Here is a 22,392-nt window from a genome sequence, read left to right as displayed (position 1 = left end):
GGTGGAGTCAGGTACATGACCCCGCCCACTTTTACCTGTTGTGCCCTGCCCCCAACACATTTTTCACCGTACTGACCTCCATCAGCTGAACACACACTTCAGAATGCTGTGTGTGAATGACGCTAGTGTTTACACACACACACACTCACACAGTGTTTATAAGAACTGATTAAATAGTCTGGTTGTTTTTACAGGTGTGTGTGTGTGTGTGTGTGTGTGTGTGTGTGTGGATATCTTCTCTCCACATTCTGTTACTGCTGAGGCCATATCACCGTGGCTGTGTCCTGAAAGGTGCCCTGCTCCCTTATGCCTACAGCGACATAGTGCACTTCGGTCTGTCTACACTGTACAGTTTTTTTTAGACATTTCTAGACTGCTGTGGTGCATTGTGGGTAAATGTTGATTTGATATTAGCTTGTTGCAGTGCATTATGGGATTTAGTCCACTTTCTTTGTGGATGTAACAGATGCCTGATGTAGTGCACTATGTAGTGGATTGGGACATGCAGCATCTCATCATTAGAACCGCCTTCGTTTACTGTGAGCTGGAAATATGAACCATGATGATGGCGCTGTCTCACTCTCTAACTGTCTCACTCTCCAACTGTCTCTCTCTCCAGCTCTGAGTGGGTTTCCTCTGTGTGTGTGTGTGTGTGTGTGTGTGTGTGTGTGTGTGTGTGAGAGTGAGAGAGAGGGAGAAATCAGTTAATCCAGTGAGCACATGGTTTTAGACCACTTCTGAAAAGCTAACTTTGCTAACACTGACTGAAAGTGAGTGACCAGCAGTTATTCGCTAAATATAAGTTTTAAGCCTTGTGTGTGTGTGTGTGCACCACATTCCTTGAACGTAACATATCAGTGAGAGGGAACGCAGTATAATTTGTGTTCCCTGTATTTTCCGGACTATACATGGCTCCAGCCTGGAAGAAACCCCGCCCACTTTTAGATGAGCGCAGTGGAGTAAAATCAGCGCTTTATATTTTTAACGTTTTGTTCATCTTCAGTTTCAGTTCTAAAGTTAAATAAAGTGCGTTAGCTCATTTATTTACCGCTAAATTCCTTCTGTGCTCTAGTTACAAGTGTGTGTGTGTGTGTGTGTGTGTGTGTGCGCGCAGAGTGCTAAGCTCACCACATGTTACCGTAAGCTCAGTATTATCACAGCTACCGTAAATCTCCTAATAAACCTGAACATCATCACTCAGAGAAACACAGAGCAAACACTCCACCTGCTGTTATAGTCCGGGAAATACACTAATGATGAAGCTCCAGTCTGTTCTCCTGTGTGTGAGTGTGTGTGTGCAGGAGAGTATGCATGAGAGTGTGCGGAAACACAGAGTGAAACTGTAAAACAGTCAGTGAGATGTAAATGGCAGGAAATTAACAAACGGTTATTTATTAAAAGGTTCTGGTTGTCAGCGCTTCCTGCCTCGTCACTTCCTGTGTGTGAGAGATTGACTGATCCCCAGCTGGGGTGTGGATGTTCTGGAGATTATTATGGGATGGATTTCAGCTCCTCCGCAGAGTGTTAGTTAAATTCAGGAGATTCAGATTTTATTCTACACGGAGGATAGAACTGATTACTTTATTCTTAATAAGATACAGAAATAAGAACCAAAGACTGATATACAGAGAGAACACACACACATCTGGATAACACGCACACAAAAGAAGAATAATTATTGCTACATGAATATTCACTGTTTTATATCATAATAAAAATATTAGTAGTTATTTTAATATTATTTACTTTAAAAAAAATTAAAAAGTTTCATATAATTTTTTAAATAAAAATTTATAATTACTAAATTAATTAAATTAGATTAATAATAATAATAGTATACTGGACTTAAAAAAAATGTAACAGTGCCAACATTTTATGTATGTTTTTTTCCCCTGGATTTGTCCTTAATTTGTTCTTGGCCAGACATCAACCCTGGAGGGTGGAGACTATCACCTGCTTCCTCTGAGACACCTGAAGCCTTTGCATCACAGAACAGTGGAAATCGCTGTCTGCCCTCTTCCACATGCACGACCTCACAGACACCCATGATTGGCTAGTGTTGCTGTGAGTGACAGAGATTATGCCTCTCCCACACAGCATGAATAGATACTTCAGCACTTTTGGATGCATCGTTAGGATTGACCAGTCCCCTCCAGGATTTTTCCGATCGCAGAAATTAACGCAAAATCTCGCAACTCCACAATATTCTGAGGAGCTTTCGATATTTTTCTAAATTACCACAGATTTTCTGCAGATTCGGGGCGAGATGTGTCATGTGACGTCATCACAACGCGCGTTCAGTTAAAGCCTTCTTCACTTCACGTGTCGAACACGAGTACAGCTAAAAGCTCTCATTTACCAACAAACATCACAGAGAAAGAGCCCAGAACTTTTCTCTGCGCCTGCAATTCATCAATTCAATAAACACAGAAACCTGCTGATTTGTGCTTGGTGGAGATTTTCCCTCAGAGGGCACTGCTGATCTAAATCTCCTCACACACTCTCTCTCACACTCACACACACCATGTCCTGTCTTCTAATGCACTGCATGCTGTATAATATTCAGTAGACCAATGTACAGGTTTATATTTCAGCAGTTACAGGTCACATGACTGTCATGCAGATAATATGCTATGCTAACTGAACAGCAGACAGGGTCCAAGTGTGTAGAATTTAATAAAAACGACAAAAACATAATCCACTAAACGGATTAAAACTGAACATATTACACAATCTAATCAGCTTTACACACTAAACACATCATACGAGCATGGGATTGTGAATCATTTTAGCTGAAGGAAGGTTAGGACCATTAAAGTTACATGGTTCGGATGTCGGGTTCGGATGTGGGGTTCGGAGGCGGGGTTAGGAGGCGGGGTTAGGAGGTGAGGTTCGGAGGCGGATCTGTTGAGACCGGTTCCTGCTCCATATGATGTTTTCTCTCCCAGATGAACATTGTGTGTCCTCAACACTCTCCGGCTTCATGAAGATGATCTTTGACCTGCTGACAGGAAATCAAGGCCTCATTATCAGAAACATTTCTCCTGCGCCGCAGACACGGACACATCATGCGTTGATCTCTTCCCACCTAGAGCAAAAGTTTACATCCCCTCCAGTCTCTGGATTGGGAAAATAAACAATGTGTTTGTGTTTTTCTGCAGTGACGTGTCTGAGATAGGGAGTGATGTGGTAAAAGTAAACTTTCTTTGTTTTTGCTGAGTTTTATCTGTGTTTATTAGAGGATGGATGATATCAGGGTTTAGTTCCCTGCAGGCGGTGGCATGTTTTACATGCAGGAATAGAACACGGATAAAGTCCATCTGCTGCATGAGAAACAGGAACACGCCATGATAAAGACGTGTTTTCCCCCTCAACCACACTGAGAGACAAACACAACACTGCGGTCTCAGTTATAAATATAAATAAAAGTTATAAATATAAATAAAATAATGTACAGAACTGATGTTATATGTCATTGCATTTGTGTATGATTTGTTTTCCTGAGAAACGTTTAATGCTGGAAAAATCATTTTCAATCTCAGTAAACTTCCGTAGGTATTTAACCTACACCTCTGTCTCCTTTACCTTACACTCGGTCTCCTTTACCTCACACTTTGTTTCCTTTACCGCACACTCTGTCTCCTTTAACTCACACTCTCCCCTTTACCTCACATTCTGTCTCCCTTACCACACTCTCTCCTTTACCTCACACTCTGTCTCCCTTACCTCACACTCTCTCCTTTACCTCACACTCCGTCTCCTTTACTTTACTCTCTGAACCTTTACATAACACTCTGAGAAGGTACAACGTGATCACTGTTCCTGATGAACATCGAGACACAACTACATCACATGCACATCACCTCCTGACCTGTTTACATCCTCTGTTCCCAGAACCAAACTGCGTGTGTGTGTGAACACGTTGCTAAACCTCGCAAAATGTCAAATGTTAATGATGGGAAAAGGAAATAGCAGTGGCGACAGAAGGAGGATGTTCTAAAATAAACGTGTAGTAACGTCTCCTAGACAACAGAATAACATTATTTGTTTCTTTGTTTGTTTACTTTATCATCTGCACTTTAATCACAACAGGTCTGCTGTTTTATTTATTTATATTTATATAGTTTCAATTTCAGAAATAGTTAGAAGGTTGTGAGTTCAAATCCTGACAGAGAGACACTTATGGATGCATTATCCATCCATCCATCTTCTATACCATTTATCCTTTTCTTCAGGGTCACAGGGAACCTGGAGCCTATCCCAGGGAGCATTGGGCACAAGGTGGGGGGATGCATTATTATTATTATTATTATTATTATTATTATTAATAATAATGTTGTTCTTTTATTTATGTATTTATTTATTTACTTATTCATTCATCTTCCGTAAGAGTCTGTTAGGGTAAAAACAGTAGAAAATATCAAACACATTAAATAAAAAAATATATACAGACTGGGAAAAGGAAATTGGACTTTAACTCGGTCTCTCTCGTGTTGTTTGTCTGTTTGTCTCCACTGTTTATGTTTCCACATTGAGTAATTGAGAGGAAATTAGGTTATTCTTTCCATCTGCACACTTAAAGCAATGGACACACACACACAGAGGAGAGAGGAGGATAATGTCGTTTGTGTGATTAAATGACTGTTGTAAAGGTCAGTGAAAGATCACGGACATGTTGATGAACCCGCAGGACATGTTCACGTCACTGCCGTGTGGAGATTAGGACACATGTGACCTTTAAGTCATCATACAGGTGTACACAGGTGTGTGCTGTAGCTCAGGTTCACGTCAACAGTCAACATGATGTCCTGCTGTAATCATCGGACAAAATCCTTTAACTTCTCCTTTCCATTTTTATTTACACAGAGGACAACATTAAACACCTATAACCTCTCTGTTATAAACATTTCATTCATGTGTACTTAACACTGTGTGTACTAAGTGTGTGTACTTATAGTCAAAGAATATTCACTCCACTCTTCTGGGAATGCTTTCCACTAGATTTTGGGGCATGGCTGTGGGGATTTGTGATCATTCAGCTACAAGAGCGTTAGTGAGATTGAGGTCAGGTGCTAATGTTGATGTGTGGAGACCCCAGTTCCAGTTCATCCCAAAGGTGTTCAGTGGGGTTGAGGTCAGGGTTCTGTGCAGGACACTCAAGTTCTTCTACCTTCTTCTAACCTTCACACACCATGTCTTCATGGAGCTCATTTAGTGCACTGTGTGTCTCGATGGAACAGTGTTTGGGGTCTCTGAGTTCCAGTGAAGGGGAACTGTTCCAGCTTTGTGGTAACCATTTGGGGAAGAAGCACATATGTGTGAACTTTTTATCTCTGAGAAACTCTGCCAGATGACTAAATGTAAATGATGACTAAATGTAAATAAAAATGCATGTTTTACTTTAAGTATAGTTATAGCGCAAATGTAAATGTATACTTTAAGTATATTTTTGTTATAAGTGCAAATTGCTTGTATAGCTTTACTTGAAGTATACATTTTAAAGTATTTGCCCTTTACATTAAGTTTATGGATATTCATGTAGCTGTGCAAATTCTTAATATTAAAATATGTTTATTATTATTATTATTATTATTATTATTCACACACTGTGTACCTGAGCTATGGTCATAAACATATGTACAGGTCTTATTGCCAATGAATGAAACAGAGAGAGAGAGAGAGAGAGAGAGAGAGAGACAGACAGACAGGCAGACAGACAGGACAGACAGACAGGACAGACAGACAGACAGCAAGAGAGAAAGAGAGAGCGAGACAGCAAACCACAGAGTCCAAGTCCATAACTCCAATCCCTATTTCCTTTGTGTCTGTCTGTCTGTCAATTTCAATTCAATTCAGAGTACTTTATTGGCCTGATTATTTACATACAATATTCCCAAAGCATCAATATAGATAAGAAAGGAGAATTAAAAAACAATCATGATAATAGAAAAAAATAAAATGAAAATTATAATAGGAATAATAATAAAAATATAATTAAAAATAATAATAATTACAAAAAATAAGTAAATAAAAAAATAAAGTGACAAAATGCAAGGTGGCAGTGTAGGACAAAAGTATACAGGTTACAATAATTATGTACATAATGCCATAAAATAAAATACAGTGAGGTAAACTAGACATAAGTAAATAAGCAGTACCTGTCTCCCTGCCTGTCTGTCTGCCTGTGTTTACAGACTCAGTGGGATGTGCAGTGAGACACAAACTCCTATGGAAGCTGCTGCCTCCAGCGTGGAGAGGAGAAATCCTGCACTTCTCTGTGGACTCTATACTCTTTATTCATTTTTCTTTTCTTCTCTTCTTTTTCCTCCGCGTGCATTCTGACAGAATATTGAAGAAAGAGAAAAATAAACGAAAAGAGAAAGAGAGAAGAGAAAGAAGAGAACGGAAAGCCTCAGGGGATCAGGACAGACTCCAACACTAACTTTGGGAGATAAATCTCAGCTCTGTAGAGATGTTCCGCGTTTTGCTGAAGGCATTAAATCATTATTCTGCAGGTTTATGGCGGATTTTAGGAGTTGGATTAATTTTATATTTGCACTGCGCTTCTTGATGATTGTGGGATTAATAAGTGAGAGCTGAGACACGGAGCTGTGCAACTTTACTGAAGCCACGCTTGACTTGACTAGCCTGCTAGCTTTAGCTTTAGCTGTAGCATTAGCAAAAGAATAAGTGCATAAAACTCGTAGCAGCTTTAACACACAGCAGACAGTGTGCCTAACATTTGTATTTTATTTGCGTTGTTTCTGTAAGTGTGTACATGACTGCCTCGGAGGTGGGAATTAAAAGTTTGTGAACCCTTTTTTTCACTAGCAGAGTTAGCTTCGCGCTAGTTTGTCCTTTTGGCTTTGCGAGCTAGCCAGCGGGGAATTTTATACTCTCTCTGGCTAAAATACAAAATAATCCGGTCCAAGATGACGATTTTAAAAAAATTAATAAGCAGTAATGGCGTCCCGGACGGCAGTGTGTTTTGTGACGGTTGTTCTGAGTGAAGCTAAGCTAATTCAATCACAGCATGCTAGTCAGTTATGCTAGCTAAACTGGATATTTATAAACTGCGTTTAGCTTTTCCTCAGCGTCTGTGACTTTTTGTTATTTGCCCGCTATTTCGTATTTCGTGCGTATATATATAAAAAAAACAAACATTTTTTTTGGTAAAGGAAGCCTTTTTTCTGGATTAAAACATGAAGCTCGGGAGTTTGTTTGGGTTTGTTATGTGTCTTGGTGTTGTGTGGAACTGGCCACAGAGCAGCGCAGAAAGTAAGTAACTTCATTTAAATACCTGCTGATACTCTTATTAATACACATTCTATATCTATTTATCCTTTATTAGTGTTAAATGTAGTGTATGTTTCTGTAAACCTGTACCTGCTCAGGTGTAAACACGGTTAACTTTCAGTTCTCACTTCAATGGTTCATTTTAATGTCACATTTAAAACTTCTCCTAAAGCACAAGTGCAAAGATTTCAAATGAAAATAAATCCTGAAATGATTTACATCAGCTTATATGTTCATGATATAAACATTTACAGTGCTTTTATAATGCAGTATAATGTTTTAGAGTGTAGTGTAGTGGAACAGGACGGTGTATTTGCAATAACAAACAAAACCATTTTGGAAATATTCTCATTGTTATTGTACAGTTTGTTTCTTGAAAATATGGAGAAATTATTATATTATTTACGACTCATCCTGTACTCGTTTTGTGTTCGTCCAGTTAAATGCTCTGTAGTGTATATGCTCCGCCCCCGGGGGCATGTCTTGCTATACAGTAGCAGCTCATTAGGAGTAAACACGGTTCTTGTTTCTGGCCGTGCATCTTCACACTTGCTCGCTGTTCCCTTTTCCAGCGGAGAATAAATGATTTGGTGCTTATTTGTGCAGAAGTGGGCGGAGTTTGTGAGTTGTCAGTCATGTGACTTTCCTTCTGAGAATTTTACGGACTTGGTGCTGTTAGATTTCCGTCTTTATATCCTGTCTCCGTCAGTAAGCGATATGGTTTTATCACCTGCTCAGACATCTCCTCGTGACGACCCCGAGGCCCTCCATCACCTTTGACAACACTGACACTCAGCCATGCCTCAAACACGTACACCGTAACTCCCGACACGCACGCCATCTCGCTCGCTCCCGACACGCACGCCGTCTCGCTCGCTCCCGACACGCACGCCGTCTCGCTCGCTCCCGACACGCACGCCGTCTCGCTCGCTCCCGACACGCACGCCGTCTCGCTCGCTCCCGACACGCACGCCGTCTCGCTCGCTCCCGACACGCACGCCGTCTCGCTCGCTCCCGACACGCACGCCGTCTCGCTCCCAACATGTCCACTGCTGATAAAACTCTCAGGTTCTATATAAACTTTTCAATGTTCTCCGTATTCAGCTAGCTCCCTCAGGTGGGTTTAGATCATGAGGAGGCGTAGCTTAGTGTATCTCGAATGCTATTGGCTGTTGTGTAATCAGACAAAAGCTTTAACGTACTGTCACTCTGACTTCCTGTTTCAGAAGGAAATACATTACCATACAGAATCAGATCAGGACATCTCATAGTGGATTTCACACTCAGATACCAAGTAAACTAAACTACCTATGGTCAAGATGAGTAACCTCTGCATGGTGCAGCTCGGTGATGGTTTTTATGAACACCGCGTGCTAGTTCATGGTGTAGTGAGTGACGTGAGTGCGGTCAGTGTAGTGAACCACCGTCTGAACAGAATGTTCCAGGATAACAACTCTGCAAATTAGGTTTTCGTTTTTAACACTTCCCTGTTGTTGATTGTTCCAGTCGTCAGGCCTCCTAATTGTTTATTCATTCCTTCAGTCATGTAGTGCTCCGCTCTGCCCGCTGCTCTGTCGTCCGTTATCCTGCTTCCCCCCCTCGTCCGTTATCCCGCTTCCCCCCTCGTCCGTTATCCCGCTTCCCCCCTCGTCCGTTATTAGGGATGCACCGAAATGAAAATTCTTGGCCAAAGCCGGATATAACGAAAAACTAGGCCGAATACCGAACACGTTTTTTCCATTTATTTTGCCATTTTTTTCACCATTGCATAAATTAAATAGTCAAAATGTGCTTTTAACTATTTTGTCTTGCTTTTCAAAGAAAAAAATCAATTACAAAAACTACCATTTCAAAATATTTATTTAACACTGAACATTTTTTTTCATTCCAACAGGCATAGGCTACCAACAAGGCGCAATATAACTTTAAATAAATAAATGACTAAAATAAAAATATTTTGATGTGGTCATCTTTGAACCCCCCTTGAATAGCCTATGTTAGGCCTATAACTGACTGCTGAAAGAATGTAACACTCTGTAGCCTACAAGAAAAAGTGCATTTAAAAAGTGCAAAAAATGGTTCTGTTCGATTCTATACGGCTGATTATATTGGGGATATATACTGCTCGCGTCCCTGTACACCTCGCGGAGTATTATAGTAGATATAGTATAGTTAGATACGTTGTTAATGTTATGTTCCTTGATATATTTAGTTAGTTTAAACTATAGATTAGTTCATTTAGTCCCCGCTGGTGTTTCCGCTCCCAGTCCATAGTACTAGTTCATGTTTCTTGTTTTGTGTTTTGACCCTGTCTTCTGTGACCGCGACTTTGATTCCTGCTTTGCCCCGTTTATGCCTGTTTGCCGATAGCCCAGTAACCCTTTGCCTGTCTTGACTAAGTTTTTTGGATTACGAGTTGTCTGCCTGCCTTTAAATAAATACGTCTTTACCTGCTTCCGTACTCTACTCCCTTACGTCTCGCGACGTGACAGAAACATGCTCCGGAACAGAAACAAAACAAACGCACGTGTCCACAGTAAACATCCGAAGAGCACGTAGCTCGTGCTCGTAGCTCGTGCATGCGCACACCCTCTCATCGAGGTCGTGACATTTGCACGTCTCACTCTGCTTGCTAGGCTATTTTGTCGCGTCATCAAACACGTCATTGTTCGGTCAAATTTATTCGTCCTTTTCACTTATTTCGGTTCACAATTTCGGTTGCTGAACATTCGGTGCATCCCTATCCGTTATCCCGCTTCCCCCCTCGTCCGTTATCCCGCTTCCCCCCTCGTCCGTTATCCCGCTTCCCCCGTCGTCCGTTATCCCGCTTCCCCCGTCGTCCGTTATCCCGCTTCCCCCCTCGTCCGTTATCCCGCTTCCCCCCTCGTCCGTTATCCCGCTTCCCCCCTCGTCCGTTATCCCGCTTCCCCCCTCGTCCGTTATCTCGCTTCCCCCCTCGTCCGTTATCTCACTTCTCCCCTTGTCCGTTGTTCAGTACACATGTTGGATGATGTATTTCTATGCCTGTTGTTTTTAGTAATAAATGCGATGCATGTGTTTTGTGACATTTCTAAACGTTTTTGTCCCCAGTCTGTCCGAGTAAGGACATCAGGAACAACGTGACTAACCTGCACTCTCTAGAGAACTGCACGGTGATTGAGGGCCACCTGAAGATCCTGCTGATGTTTCACACGAAAGCCGAGGACTTTCGGGGTCTGAGCTTCCCCAAGCTGACGGTGGTGACTGATTACCTGCTGCTGTTCCGCGTGTACGGTCTAGAGAGCCTGAGTGACCTGTTCCCCAACCTCACTGTCGTCCGGGGGAACAACCTGTTCTTCAACTACGCCCTGGTCATCTTCGAGATGCTGCAACTGAAAGAGATCGGACTGCACAGTCTGATGAACATCACACGCGGCGCCGTGCGGCTGGAGAAGAACCCGGACCTGTGTTACCTCTCCACGCTCGACTGGTCCCAGATCCTCGACTCGGTGGAAGACAACTACATTGTGGCCAATAAGAACGAGGGAGAGTGCGGAGACGTGTGTCCGGGCATGGCCAAGGGCAAAACCATCTGTCCTCAGACCACCATCAATGGTCAGTTCGGGGCACGCTGCTGGACACAGCGACACTGCCAGCAAAGTGAGTACTGAGTGTGTGTGTGTGTGTGTGTCAGTATTAACTTTAGGCTGCTGTCAGGTAAAAGTATCTCAGGTTAAAGTATTAATCACTGGATTTCCACTGAAAGGTCACCAACTCATCCAGTTTGTTCAGTCAGTAGTTTTGTTTTATTCAGTCAGTGAAGCTGCTGGTTTGTTTGGTCACGTGCTGGCTGGTTTGGTCACGTGCTGTTTTGTTTGGTCACGTGTTGGTTTGTTTGTTTGGCTGTTATATTAGTCAGCCTTTCGTTTGGTCAGCCACTCGTTCATTTAGTTTGTGTAGTCGTGTGCTTTAGATGTCTGTTAGATAAGACTTCATTCAGTTTAATAATGAGTCCATACAGGATTTCGCTGAGTTTTGTTTGTGATTTATTAAAAACGTGCGATGCAGAAACTACTTGAATCACACTGAATTGAGATTGCAGTTCTGTACACTCTTTCACAGCGATGTTTGTTGGTAAACGAGAGCCTTTAGCAGTACTCGTGTTTGACACACACGTGAATGGAAGAGGGTTTTGGCTGAATGCGTGTTGTGATGACATCACATGACACGCCTTGACCCGAATCTGCAGTAATTTTTAAAAATTGTAAGCTTCTCCAAATATTGCAGAGTTTCCTTGATTTTGCGTTAATTTCTGCGATCGCTAAATCCTGGAGGGAGTGGTCCGTCTGTTCTCTCGGGTCACACCTTCGTTTGTTTACGTGTTTATCCACTCGGCTGATGGTCTCCTGGTTATTTATAACTCCACTTTTGTCCATTTGTCCATTCAGAACTATAAGTGTTCCTGGAACTACGACGCCTGAAGATCCTGAGTTACACAAAAAGTTCCTGTGAGGGGAAACACGCTTAATAGTTACCTGAAAAAAGTTCACACGCCCACACTCGAGTCTGAATGATTTCCTGCCATTGTGTGGCCTTTTCCTGTTCGGAGGTCATGTAGTGAAAAAGAACATAAACACATCAGCATCAGCTTTAACTAAATCACCCACACGAAAAGATCACAGAAATGTAGCTGTTAGACAAATACATACAGTACACACATGCGCGCACACATGCACACAGTGTGAAGTTAATTATGTGTACACTGTATTGTAATCCTTGATGCTATTGTGTGAAAGTGGATTAACACTCTGTCCTGTTGTGGTTGCTGGGTGTGTGTTCTTTTTCTGTTTTCTGATTAAGAGTGTATGTGTGTGTGTGTGTGTGTGTGTGTGTGTGTGTGTGTGTGTGTGTGTGTGTTGGGCCCCTAAAAACAGAAGGAATATAGTGACATGACCACACTGTTTTTTCTGTCTCTATCGCTCTCTGTCTCGTTCTCCCCGTCCCCCGCAGTGTGTCCGTCAGTGTGTAAGGCGAGGGCGTGTACGCTGGACGGGCAGTGCTGTCACTCTGAGTGTTTGGGAGGATGTGTGAAGCCGGACTCGGCAGCCGAGTGTGTGGCGTGTCGTCACTTCCTGCACGCGGGGGTGTGTGTGGAGGCCTGCCCCTCTGGCTCCCTCTCCTTTAAGGGGTGGCGGTGCATCAGCCCCGCCTATTGCCATGCCCTTCACACGCAGTGCACTCGCAACACACAGGACAAAGACTGTAATTCCTATGTGATCCACCAGGGGGCGTGTGTTCCTGAGTGTCCCTCAGGGTACACCACCGTCAACTCCACAACGTGAGTCTCTCTCCCTCACACACACACACACACACACACACACACACACACACACACACACAGAGCATACACAACTTCACTAGAGAGAGATTACAGAGAGGGAAAATGAGAGTAAGAAAGAAGGAAGCACAAAGAGAGTGAGACAGAAGGCAAGTTTCTAACATTTCTTTTACCTAGTTTACTGATGATGTAGTAACTGTACTGGTTTACATTTAAATCCAAGATGTGGTATATAATGTGGTCCTGTGAGTAAACAGGCCATTGTGTGATTAGACTCTGTAATGTATCAGTTCACACCGGGAACTGGATAATCATATCATTTCTATGTGTGTGTGTGTGTAGGCTGACGTGTACACCGTGTGCAGGAATGTGTCCTAAAGTGTGTGTGGGGGAGAAGACCGTGGACTCTGTGACGGCGGCTCAGGCACTGCGGGGCTGCACACTGCTCAACGGCAGCCTGACCATCAACATCCGAGGAGGAAGTAAATAATAACAACAACAATAATAATAATAATAATAACAGCTGAGGAGGAAGTAAAAACTAAAATGAAATGCTTTATGAGGACTTTACTGTAACTGCTGCAGTAACACACTTACTGTAAGTACAGCAACACAGGCAGCTGGATTACACTAACATTGTACATGGTGTGTGTGTGTGTGTGTGTGTGTGTGTGTGTGTGAGTTAGATAACATCGCAGCAGAACTGGAAGCTAATCTGGGTCAGCTGGAAGAAATCACAGGATACTTGATGGTGCGTCGCTCCTACGCTCTCGTCTCTCTGTCGTTCCTCAGGAAACTCAGACTGATCCGCGGAGAGATTCAGGAAAGGGGGTAAGACCGAGCATTCTGATTGGCAGAGAGGGCAGAGTGTTGATATAGTAGAGCACTAATTCTAATTTAAACCTAGTGAAGCGCAGTGTTTTATTATTACTGATGGATTATTGTGATCTCTCTTTCTTTTGTATTTATATAAAGGAATTACACGTTCTTCGCTCTGGACAATCAGAACCTGCGTCAGCTGTGGGACTGGTCCAAGCACAACATCAGCATCCTGCAGGGTCGCATGTTCTTCCACCACAACTCCAAACTGTGTCTGAGTGAGATCCGCAGGATGGAGGAGGTGACCGGGACGAGAGAGAGACAGCCCAAGAACGACATCGGCTTTAAGACCAACGGAGACCAGGCGTCATGTGAGTGTGTAAATGCGTGGCCAGCCACACATACACACACACACACACACACACACACACACACACACACACACACTTTTTCTCTGATAGAAATGTCCATATCTCTCTCTCTCTCTCTCTCACTCTCAGGTGAATACCGGGTGTTGAGGTTCACGATGATCCGGACTCTGGCAGATAAAATCGTTATTAAATGGGAGCCGTTCTGGCCGCCGGACTTCAGGGACCTGCTGGGCTTCATGGTTCTGTATAAAGAAGCGTAAGTGATGAAACCCGGAGCCCGACGGAATTCGTCTTCAGGTTCTGGTGGTTCCTCCTCGGTTCTGTGCAGGTCTGCGCTGTGAGACAGGGATGAAATCTAAGTTATAACAAATGCTGAGACAAAATGGCTTTTGGTATGGGGCTGAAATCAGTGTAGAATACTGAATCTGAATTCTGTAAAAAGTACAGCCGTTACCATAACAACAGCAAGATGTTTATTTATTTGAATAAAAAAGATGTAGTTTTGTGAATGTTGACGTGATGTATTTCTTCCTGTAGCGAGAGTGAGATTAACCTTCAGTGTTTTGGGATGTGTGCAGGCCGTACAGGAACGTGACGGAGTTTGACGGGCGGGATGCGTGCGGCTCTCACAGCTGGGTGATTGCAGATGTGGATCCTCCTCAGCGCTACAGCGATGGCCGACAGCAACAGGAACCCGGATTTCTCATTGTGGCCTTAAAGCCCTGGACTCAGTACGCCATCATGGTTAAAGCCCAGCTCTCCACCTCTGACGAGCACCAAGTCCAGGGGGCCAAGAGCCCGATAATCTACGTCCGCACCAACGCCACCAGTGAGTTGTTATCTTAGCACTAACCTAACAGTCTCGTAGCCGCCATCATAGCGGAATCGTCTAATCCCTCCTTCCGTCTTTAAGAGCCGTCTGTGCCGCTGGACCCCATCTCGTCCTCCAACTCCTCCTCTCAGATCATCCTGAAGTGGAAACCTCCCAACGACCCCAACGGCAACATCACACACTACATAGTGTCCTGCCTTCAGCAGCCTGAGGCCAGCGAGCTCTACAAGTTTGACTACTGCCAGAAAGGTGTGTGCATGTGTGTATGTGTGTGTTACAGCATTATAACTGATTATATATTGGGACAATTGTAAAAGAGGAAGTAACACTGTGTGTGTGTGTGTGTGTTAGGCATGAAACTGCCGTCTCGAGCCCCCACACAGGTGGACAGTAAGGAGGGACAGAAGTGGAATCAAACGGAGGAGTCGGGACAGAATGAGCTCTGCTGCCCGTGTCCTAAAACCGAGAAACAGCTGAAGAAAGAATCGGAGGAGAGCGAGTACCGCAAAACCTTTGAGAATTACCTGCACAATGAAGTCTTTCGCATCAGGTATTAATGACACGCTCACCTGTGCTCATCTACATGCTCACCTGTGCTCATCTGCACACGCTCGCCTGCGCTCATCTGCACACGCTCGCCTGCGCTCATCTGCACACGCTCGCCTGCGCTCATCTGCACACGCTCGCCTGCGCTCATCAACACACCCACACACATGCACACACACGCACACACACAGTCCTGCAGTGATGTAGCACTGGGAGTCTCAGGACTAAAAACCTGTAAATCAAGCATGCTCATTAGAATATTTGGCCACGCCCACACACCAGCACTTATGTTAGTATTATTTCAGTTCTGCTCTCTTTGCACTCTCCAGGCCGTCCCGGCAGCGCAGATCCCTCGTGGGTGTGGCCAACAGCACAATCTCCACCTCCCTGACCACGCCCACCACCCTGCCCAGCCTGAGTCCGGAGGAGGAGGCGGAGTCAAATAAGATTATTCAGTCTGTCTATGGTAAGGAGACGACGGTGATCTCCAACCTGAAACACTTTACCAGCTACCAGATCGAGATTCACGCCTGCAACAACCAGCCAGGCGACCCCGAGCGCTGCAGCATGGCCGCCTACGTCAGCGCTCGCACCCTGCCCGAGGGTACACACACACACTTTTTATTATAAAATAATTGGCCACAGTTATTGAACATGATATCTGCAATTTTTTTAAGTAGCTATGCATTTAGCAAACGTGTGTGTGTGTTTGTGTGTGTGTGTGTGTGTTGTAGATCACGCTGATGATATCCTCGGAAAGATCGTTTTTAATGTAGTTGAATATTCAGTGCACATCAAGTGGGCGGAGCCAAAAGCCCCGAATGGCATGATCATCCTGTACGAGGTGAACTACAAGAGACTGGGAGATACAGAGGTACACACACGCACTCTTCTGATTTAAAAGATAGTACACTAAATACACACTTCTGAAATGAGTGTGTGTGTGTTTTTTACAGGAGATGAGTCACTGTGTGTCCAGGAAGCACTACATCAGTGACGGTGGCTGCAAGTTGAGAGTGGTGCATCCTGGGAATTACACCGTACGAATCCGAGCCACATCACTGGCAGAAAATGGGTCCTGGACGGAACCTGAGTACTTCTACATCAAAGATCTCCGTATGTAACACACGCACAGTGCCCTACACTATATTCATATCATGTATATGTAACATATATAATATAAGGCCATAGTACATATCCTGTAAATATGCTCTGTGTGTGTGTGGGGTCAGGTGTGGATCCGTCCAACATGATAAAGATTATCGTGGTCCCGTTGGTGTGTGTGGTGCTGGTGGTGCTGATGGCGATGGCTGGATTCGTCATGTTCAGAAAGAAGTGAGTGTTACAGCCGCTAGTGATGTCATTAAGTCAATCAGTGTGATGTCATTATCTGTGCTACAGTACCATTGTGTGTGTGTGTGTGTGTGTGTGTGTGTGTGTGTGTGTGTGTGTGTGTTAGGCAAGCAGAAGGACCAACTGGACGTCTGTACACTTCACCAAACCCAGAATATCTCAGTCCAGATGAAAGTAATAATAATAATAATAATAATAATAATAGCTAGTACAGTACTTATAGTACAGTAAACGTGTGTGTGTGTGTGTAGTGTACGAGCCGGATGAGTGGGAGGTGGCGCGGGAGAAGATCACCCTGCTGCGAGAGCTGGGTCAGGGCTCGTTCGGGATGGTGTACGAGGGCGTGGCCCATGATGTGGTTAAGGGCGAGGCTGAGACGTGCGTTGCCGTGAAGACAGTTAACGAGGCAGCCAGTCTCCGGGAGAGGATCGAGTTCCTGAATGAGGCCTCCGTCATGAAGTCTTTCAGCTGTCACCATGTGGTAACCAATCAGATTTAACCTCATTGCATTGTTAAACGTATGTCGAGTGAATTTCCAAGTTCTGATTGGTCATCAGTCCTGACAGAACACTCTCTGATTGGCTGATCAGGTGAGGCTGCTGGGTGTGGTCTCTAAAGGCCAGCCCACTCTGGTGGTGATGGAGCTGATGACACACGGAGATCTGAAGAGCTACCTGCGCCGTCTCCGCCCTGACTCTGAGGTACACACACACACACACACACACACACACACACACACGTGTCTAAGGTTATTTTCTACATCAAATCTGTGAACCATTAAAAAAAAGTTTTAAATGTGTGTGTGTATCAGAATAACCCGGGCCGTCCCCCCCCCACACTGAGGGAGATGATGCAGATGGCAGCAGAGATCGCAGACGGAATGGCTTATCTCAACGCTAAGAAATTTGTGCACAGGGACCTGGCGGCCAGAAACTGCATGGTGTCCGAAGATTACACCGTCAAAATTGGCGGTAACCATGGCAACACACAAAAAATATATTCAAAACAACAGCAATAATAATAATAATAATAACTGCATATGTTGTTCCTGAGGGACACGGCATGATCTCTAGAAGCTGGAGAAAAACTAAATAATTAATTTTAAATCTTCTCGAAGCAGAAAAAGGCTGACAGAATAATAAAATATATTTTTATATAAATATTTAATAATATAATACAATAATAAAGAAAAGCAAAAAAAGAAAATTAATTAAGAAAAAAAGAAAAAAAATTTAACGAAAAAGGCAGAAAATATTATATGAAGAATAAATAAAGAAGGAAGAAATAAATAAAGACATTGAGGGATAGAATGAATTAAATTTTTATATCATCCCTCTTTCTTTTCCAAAAATTATATTACTTTTATTATTTGACTCTACTATTTCTTTCAGTTCTGTGTAGATGGAGTTCAGTTTTGGGTGTAGTTGTTTATCTCTCTCTGTGTATGTGTGATGAAGACTTTGGGATGACGAGGGACATCTATGAGACTGATTATTACAGGAAGGGAGGTAAAGGACTGCTTCCTGTCAGATGGATGGCACCCGAGTCTCTGAAGGACGGGGTGTTTAATGCACACTCAGACTGCTGGTGAGACACACACACACTTCATCTGTAATACACACTATATAAGCATTTATTGGCCAAATGTGACTTTAGATAGGGTGGTGTTGATTATTTTCCTCTAACAGCATGTTCCCAAGTGTTTTATTCCTCTTACACCACAGCAGTTAACCAACAATTACAACTTATTTATTAAAGAACGACACATTGTACTTTTCATCCGTTTATAGTTACATTTAATCTTGTGGAACGTCAGTAAACTCCTGTGTCCTGAAGGTGTGGGAGAACTTAGTTACAGCTTTACCTCTGACTATTACACAGCGCTGACCCTGGAGACTCCTTCCACACACGTTACATAAATACATTTATCCTTACACATGTTTTTTGAGCTGTTTATTATCAGTGGAGCGTCCGCTGTACATGTCCCTGTGAACGAGCCGTTACTATAGAAACCGTATCAGAACAAGCGCATTAATCTAAACCTGCGCTACTGTTATAGAAAGCTAATCAACACCACCTGACCAATCAGAGCGCAGAGTTCAGCAGCAGCAGTGATATGACGAGTGTATTGTGCTGTGAGGCGAGTGCTGATATGTAAACGTGGCTGTGCAGGTCATTTGGCGTGGTCCTGTGGGAGATTAGCACGCTAGCCGAGCAGCCATATCAGGGTCTGTCTAATGAGCAGGTGCTGAAGTTTGTGATGGACGGAGGATTTCTGGAGCGGCCGGATAACTGCCCTGACAGACTGTGAGTGTGAAATCCTCTCTCTCTCTCTCTCTCTGTGTGTGTGCGTGTGTGCGTGTGTGCGTGCGTGTGTGCGTGCGTGCGTGCGTGTGTGCGTGCGTGTGTGCGTGCGTGTGTGCGTGCGTGTGTGCGTGCGTGTGTGCGTGTGTGCGTGTGTGCGTGTGCGCGTGTGCGTGTGCGCGTGCGTGCGCGCGTGTGTGTGTGTGCGTGCGTGTGTGTGTGTGTGGGGTTTCTAGTGCTCGGTCTCTGCTACACGACGAGTTGTGTCTCCAAACAAACGATAACAGATGTTACATGGTTGCGTTTAGCGATGCAGCGGGGATGAGTGTAAATACAGGTCGTGCATAAACCTTAATGTCTGCGTGTTGCCATGGTGACATTCCCACACAGCTACTTTGTATCCACTTTAGACAACCAGCCAATCAGAAACGAGCAAATATCACTATAAATATAATATATTAAATGTACTTCTGAATGTTACTTGTGTAATGATGCTATAATTGTGTGTTTATGTTCTATAAACAATCATTTTATCCTGAAATGACGTTTTGTTATTTCACATGCGACTGTGTTTCTGCAGATTATCATGTAAGTATTCTAACCTCTGTGTGTGTGTTTGTGTGTAGTCACAGTCTGATGCAGATGTGTTGGCACTACAACCCGAAGCTGCGTCCTGCATTTCAGGAGATCATCGAGATGTTGAGAGACGAGCTCCATCCCTCCTTCACTGATCTGTCATTCTTCTACAGCGAAGAGAACAGGATCCGAGCGCGGGACAGCGACGATTTCGACATGGACCTGGAGAACATGGAGAGCATCCCTCTCTCCTCCTACTCCCCCGGGGACGAGGGGACATATGAAGGACTCATCCCCTACACACACATGAACGGGGGAAAGAAAAACGGACGTGTTCTCTCACTCCCTCGATCCAGCCCCTCTTAATGCATCATCAGCACCCCAATGCCCTGCCCCCTTTCCCCCTAATGTAACGAGCTAGGATAGATTTATTTTTCTTCTTCACTGGTTTTTATAGAACCAGTTTTTATCACTTCCTGTTTTTTCCTGTTTTGGACCTGCCCATTTCTGGACTTTAAGGCTGCGTGCCAAACACTTGCTAAACTAGCGGTTAGCAAACGAACTAACATTCTACATGAACCAGCATTTAGCTAAAGAGGACAAAGGGATGCTAAACACATGACTTTTAGCTACCTAGATAGCTTTTTTTATTGACAGGCATGTCTGGGTTAAAAAGGGCGGGGCTTAAGTTAAATATAATCAGTTTAAATACAAACATGATTGACCTTTCGTTTAAATTATTCCGCTTGATGTAGCTAATGGTAAAATATATAATTGTTTAGCTAAGCTAACATTAGCTAAGCTAGCCAGCCACACCAGCATTATACAGCTAAGTTGCTAGCGTCACTTATCCAGCAGTAGATACCTGCAGTTATGTGGCTAGCCTAGCTTACCTGCAAGATGAACTGCCATGTTGAGGTCACATGATCAGGTTTGTTATTGGCTGAGAAAGTTTTATCTTAAGCTCCGCCCTGGAATGCCTGTCAGTCAGCAAAACCAGGAAGTATCAACACTCTGTTTCAGATAATGTAGCTAATGATATCTTTTATCACTACACACTAAAGTGCAGTGCATTATGGGTAACATGCACACGTAAATGAACTAGTTGTGTTAGAATGTCTTTGGGGTGGAGCCTGAAAGTGACCATCGGTGTAATGCGCATGATCTGGAGCGTTTGTGGGCGGAGCAATGATGTTCCTGTGCCCACGTGCCACATGTGTGACGCTGCTCGTGTTTGTGTACGTACAGAAGCTGCACTCATCTTTTTATATCCATCCGAGAGGACACTGAGTGTGCCATGCCCCAAACACAATCAAACTGTGAACAAACTGTGGACCTCCACCAATCAGGAGGCTGCTTCAGTTCGCTCTGTCTCTCCACAGAGAAATGAGAGACAGAGAGATTGGAGCAGGTGCGTGGAGGGGTGTGGTCAGAGGACGATTAAAGTGACCTTATTGTGTGTTTGTCTAAAAACCTCCCTGCTCACAGTGACATCTGTCTTTCTATCTATCTGTCTATCTCTCTGTGCAAAACCTTGCATCCCCCTTTAAATGAAGAACAGTTACACCAGACGTTCAGTTCCTTCACTCTCACATGGATCATATTCAGTGATAAAAAGGAAATATAACTTCAAACATTTACATACCACTTGTTTCCTCCTGATTGACTTGCCCCTTGACTCTGGCCAGTTGACTCCACCCCTTGAGTCTGCCCGTTTGCTTGGTCAGTCCAATCTTTATTTTCAGACTATTTTTTCTGTTAATTTAGAATTTGTTTCTTGTCATTGACTTGCAGGGGAATATTTTGGTGGATAAATCATAAACCAGTGCTGCAGTTCTCTTTCCCGCCAGAAAAAAATGAAGGATGCAAACTTTTGCATGTCTGTGTGTTTCACTCTTTCTTTGTGCTTTTTATTTTTAAAATATTTATCCCCCCCATCTTGCTCTCTATCCGCCTTTGATCTCTCTCTCTCTCTCGTGTGTATGTGTATATATATGTGTGTGTGTGTGTGTCTGTTTTTCCTGTCTTTCTTTTTCTAGTTCTCTCTTTCTCCATCTCCTAGCAGTTCAGTATTGTTGTCCACCCCGGTGATGGTTGGATGGATGTGTGTAAACTGTATTTATGTTTTTCTTTATTATCTGTGTTAAAGCTGAAGGACACTATACATCTGTTTATCACTAAAACGTACACACATTCTTACTGACCTCAGAGCCTTGCCATTACATCATTAAATGGGGGCATGTCCTTACGCTGGGATGCATTACCATGACAACAACTGAGAGAAGATTTTACTATTCAAAGCTGAATCCTTCAGCTCTCACACACGTCAGACGACAGACTAGTGAGCGTAGCTGCTCAGAGTTAGCTCTCTTAGTATTAGCATTAGCAACATATTCAGTGTGTAGTCACTGCCAGTTAAGTGGTTGCTTGCCTCAGACCCCTGATTCACAGTTTTGAGTTTATTTATATTTTTAATGACAGTTATATAAGCTTGTTGTTTTCAATTGTTGCTATGGTGATGAAGCACTGATGTCTCATCTAGATTAAAGGAACAGTTCAGCCAAAATTGAAATGTACAGAATGTTAAGGTGAGAGAGTGAGAGAGTGAGTGAGAGAGTGAGTGAGTGAGAGAGAGAGCAGACAGATCTGACCGGTAGGTGCTGCTTTGATCAATATTTTATTGGGTTATGGATGAGATGCATTGTTTTGCATCTCTAATCTTTATTATTATTATTGTTCTCTTTTTCTAATCCAGAAATCCTACTAATCTTCCTCTTGCCCACGTGTTGTAGATGCCTGAGCTTCCAGGCATTAATACATTTCTGCTGTTAATAAAAGCAGTGAGGTGCATTCAAGACGAGACCAGCGCTGTGTTCTTATTGGCTGAGAGCATAGAGAAGATAAAAACATCACACACTTTACAGCAGTGAACACTGTGTGTGTGTGTGTTCTGATAATCATTGCTGTGCTACATCATA

The 22,392-nt window shown here is 43.5% G+C and overlaps 2 protein-coding genes across 2 annotated transcripts in view; both read left to right on the top strand.

The window, feature by feature from the left end:
- mfsd14a2 (major facilitator superfamily domain containing 14A2) overlaps positions 1–1,417 on the top strand; it is a 10,903-nt gene extending 9,486 nt beyond the window's left edge. Inside the window, exon 12 of the mRNA XM_053628716.1 lies at positions 1–1,417. This exon is cut by the window's left edge and continues 794 nt beyond it. The gene's annotated coding sequence lies outside the window, so the exon portion shown is untranslated.
- A 5,771-nt stretch (positions 1,418–7,188) lies between these two features.
- insra (insulin receptor a) lies at positions 7,189–22,274 on the top strand. The gene is made up of 21 exons (XM_053628711.1): positions 7,189–7,278; positions 10,387–10,935; positions 12,286–12,613; positions 12,956–13,095; positions 13,300–13,444; positions 13,589–13,803; positions 13,933–14,059; positions 14,382–14,632; positions 14,717–14,884; positions 14,987–15,185; positions 15,511–15,785; positions 15,916–16,055; positions 16,138–16,297; positions 16,414–16,516; positions 16,641–16,708; positions 16,786–17,015; positions 17,125–17,235; positions 17,346–17,505; positions 17,992–18,121; positions 18,707–18,841; positions 19,465–22,274. Exons 1-21 carry the CDS (start codon positions 7,203–7,205, stop codon positions 19,778–19,780), a joined length of 4,026 nt encoding a protein of 1,341 aa, XP_053484686.1. The 5' UTR covers positions 7,189–7,202; the 3' UTR covers positions 19,781–22,274.
- The last annotated feature ends 118 nt before the right edge of the window (positions 22,275–22,392 follow it).

This window comes from Ictalurus furcatus, chromosome 7, assembly GCF_023375685.1.
Source record: "Ictalurus furcatus strain D&B chromosome 7, Billie_1.0, whole genome shotgun sequence".
In the NCBI taxonomy this organism is placed as follows: domain Eukaryota; kingdom Metazoa; phylum Chordata; class Actinopteri; order Siluriformes; family Ictaluridae; genus Ictalurus; species Ictalurus furcatus.
Note: the sequence above shows the minus strand (reverse complement) of the source record. Positions and strands in the feature narration are given on the sequence as shown.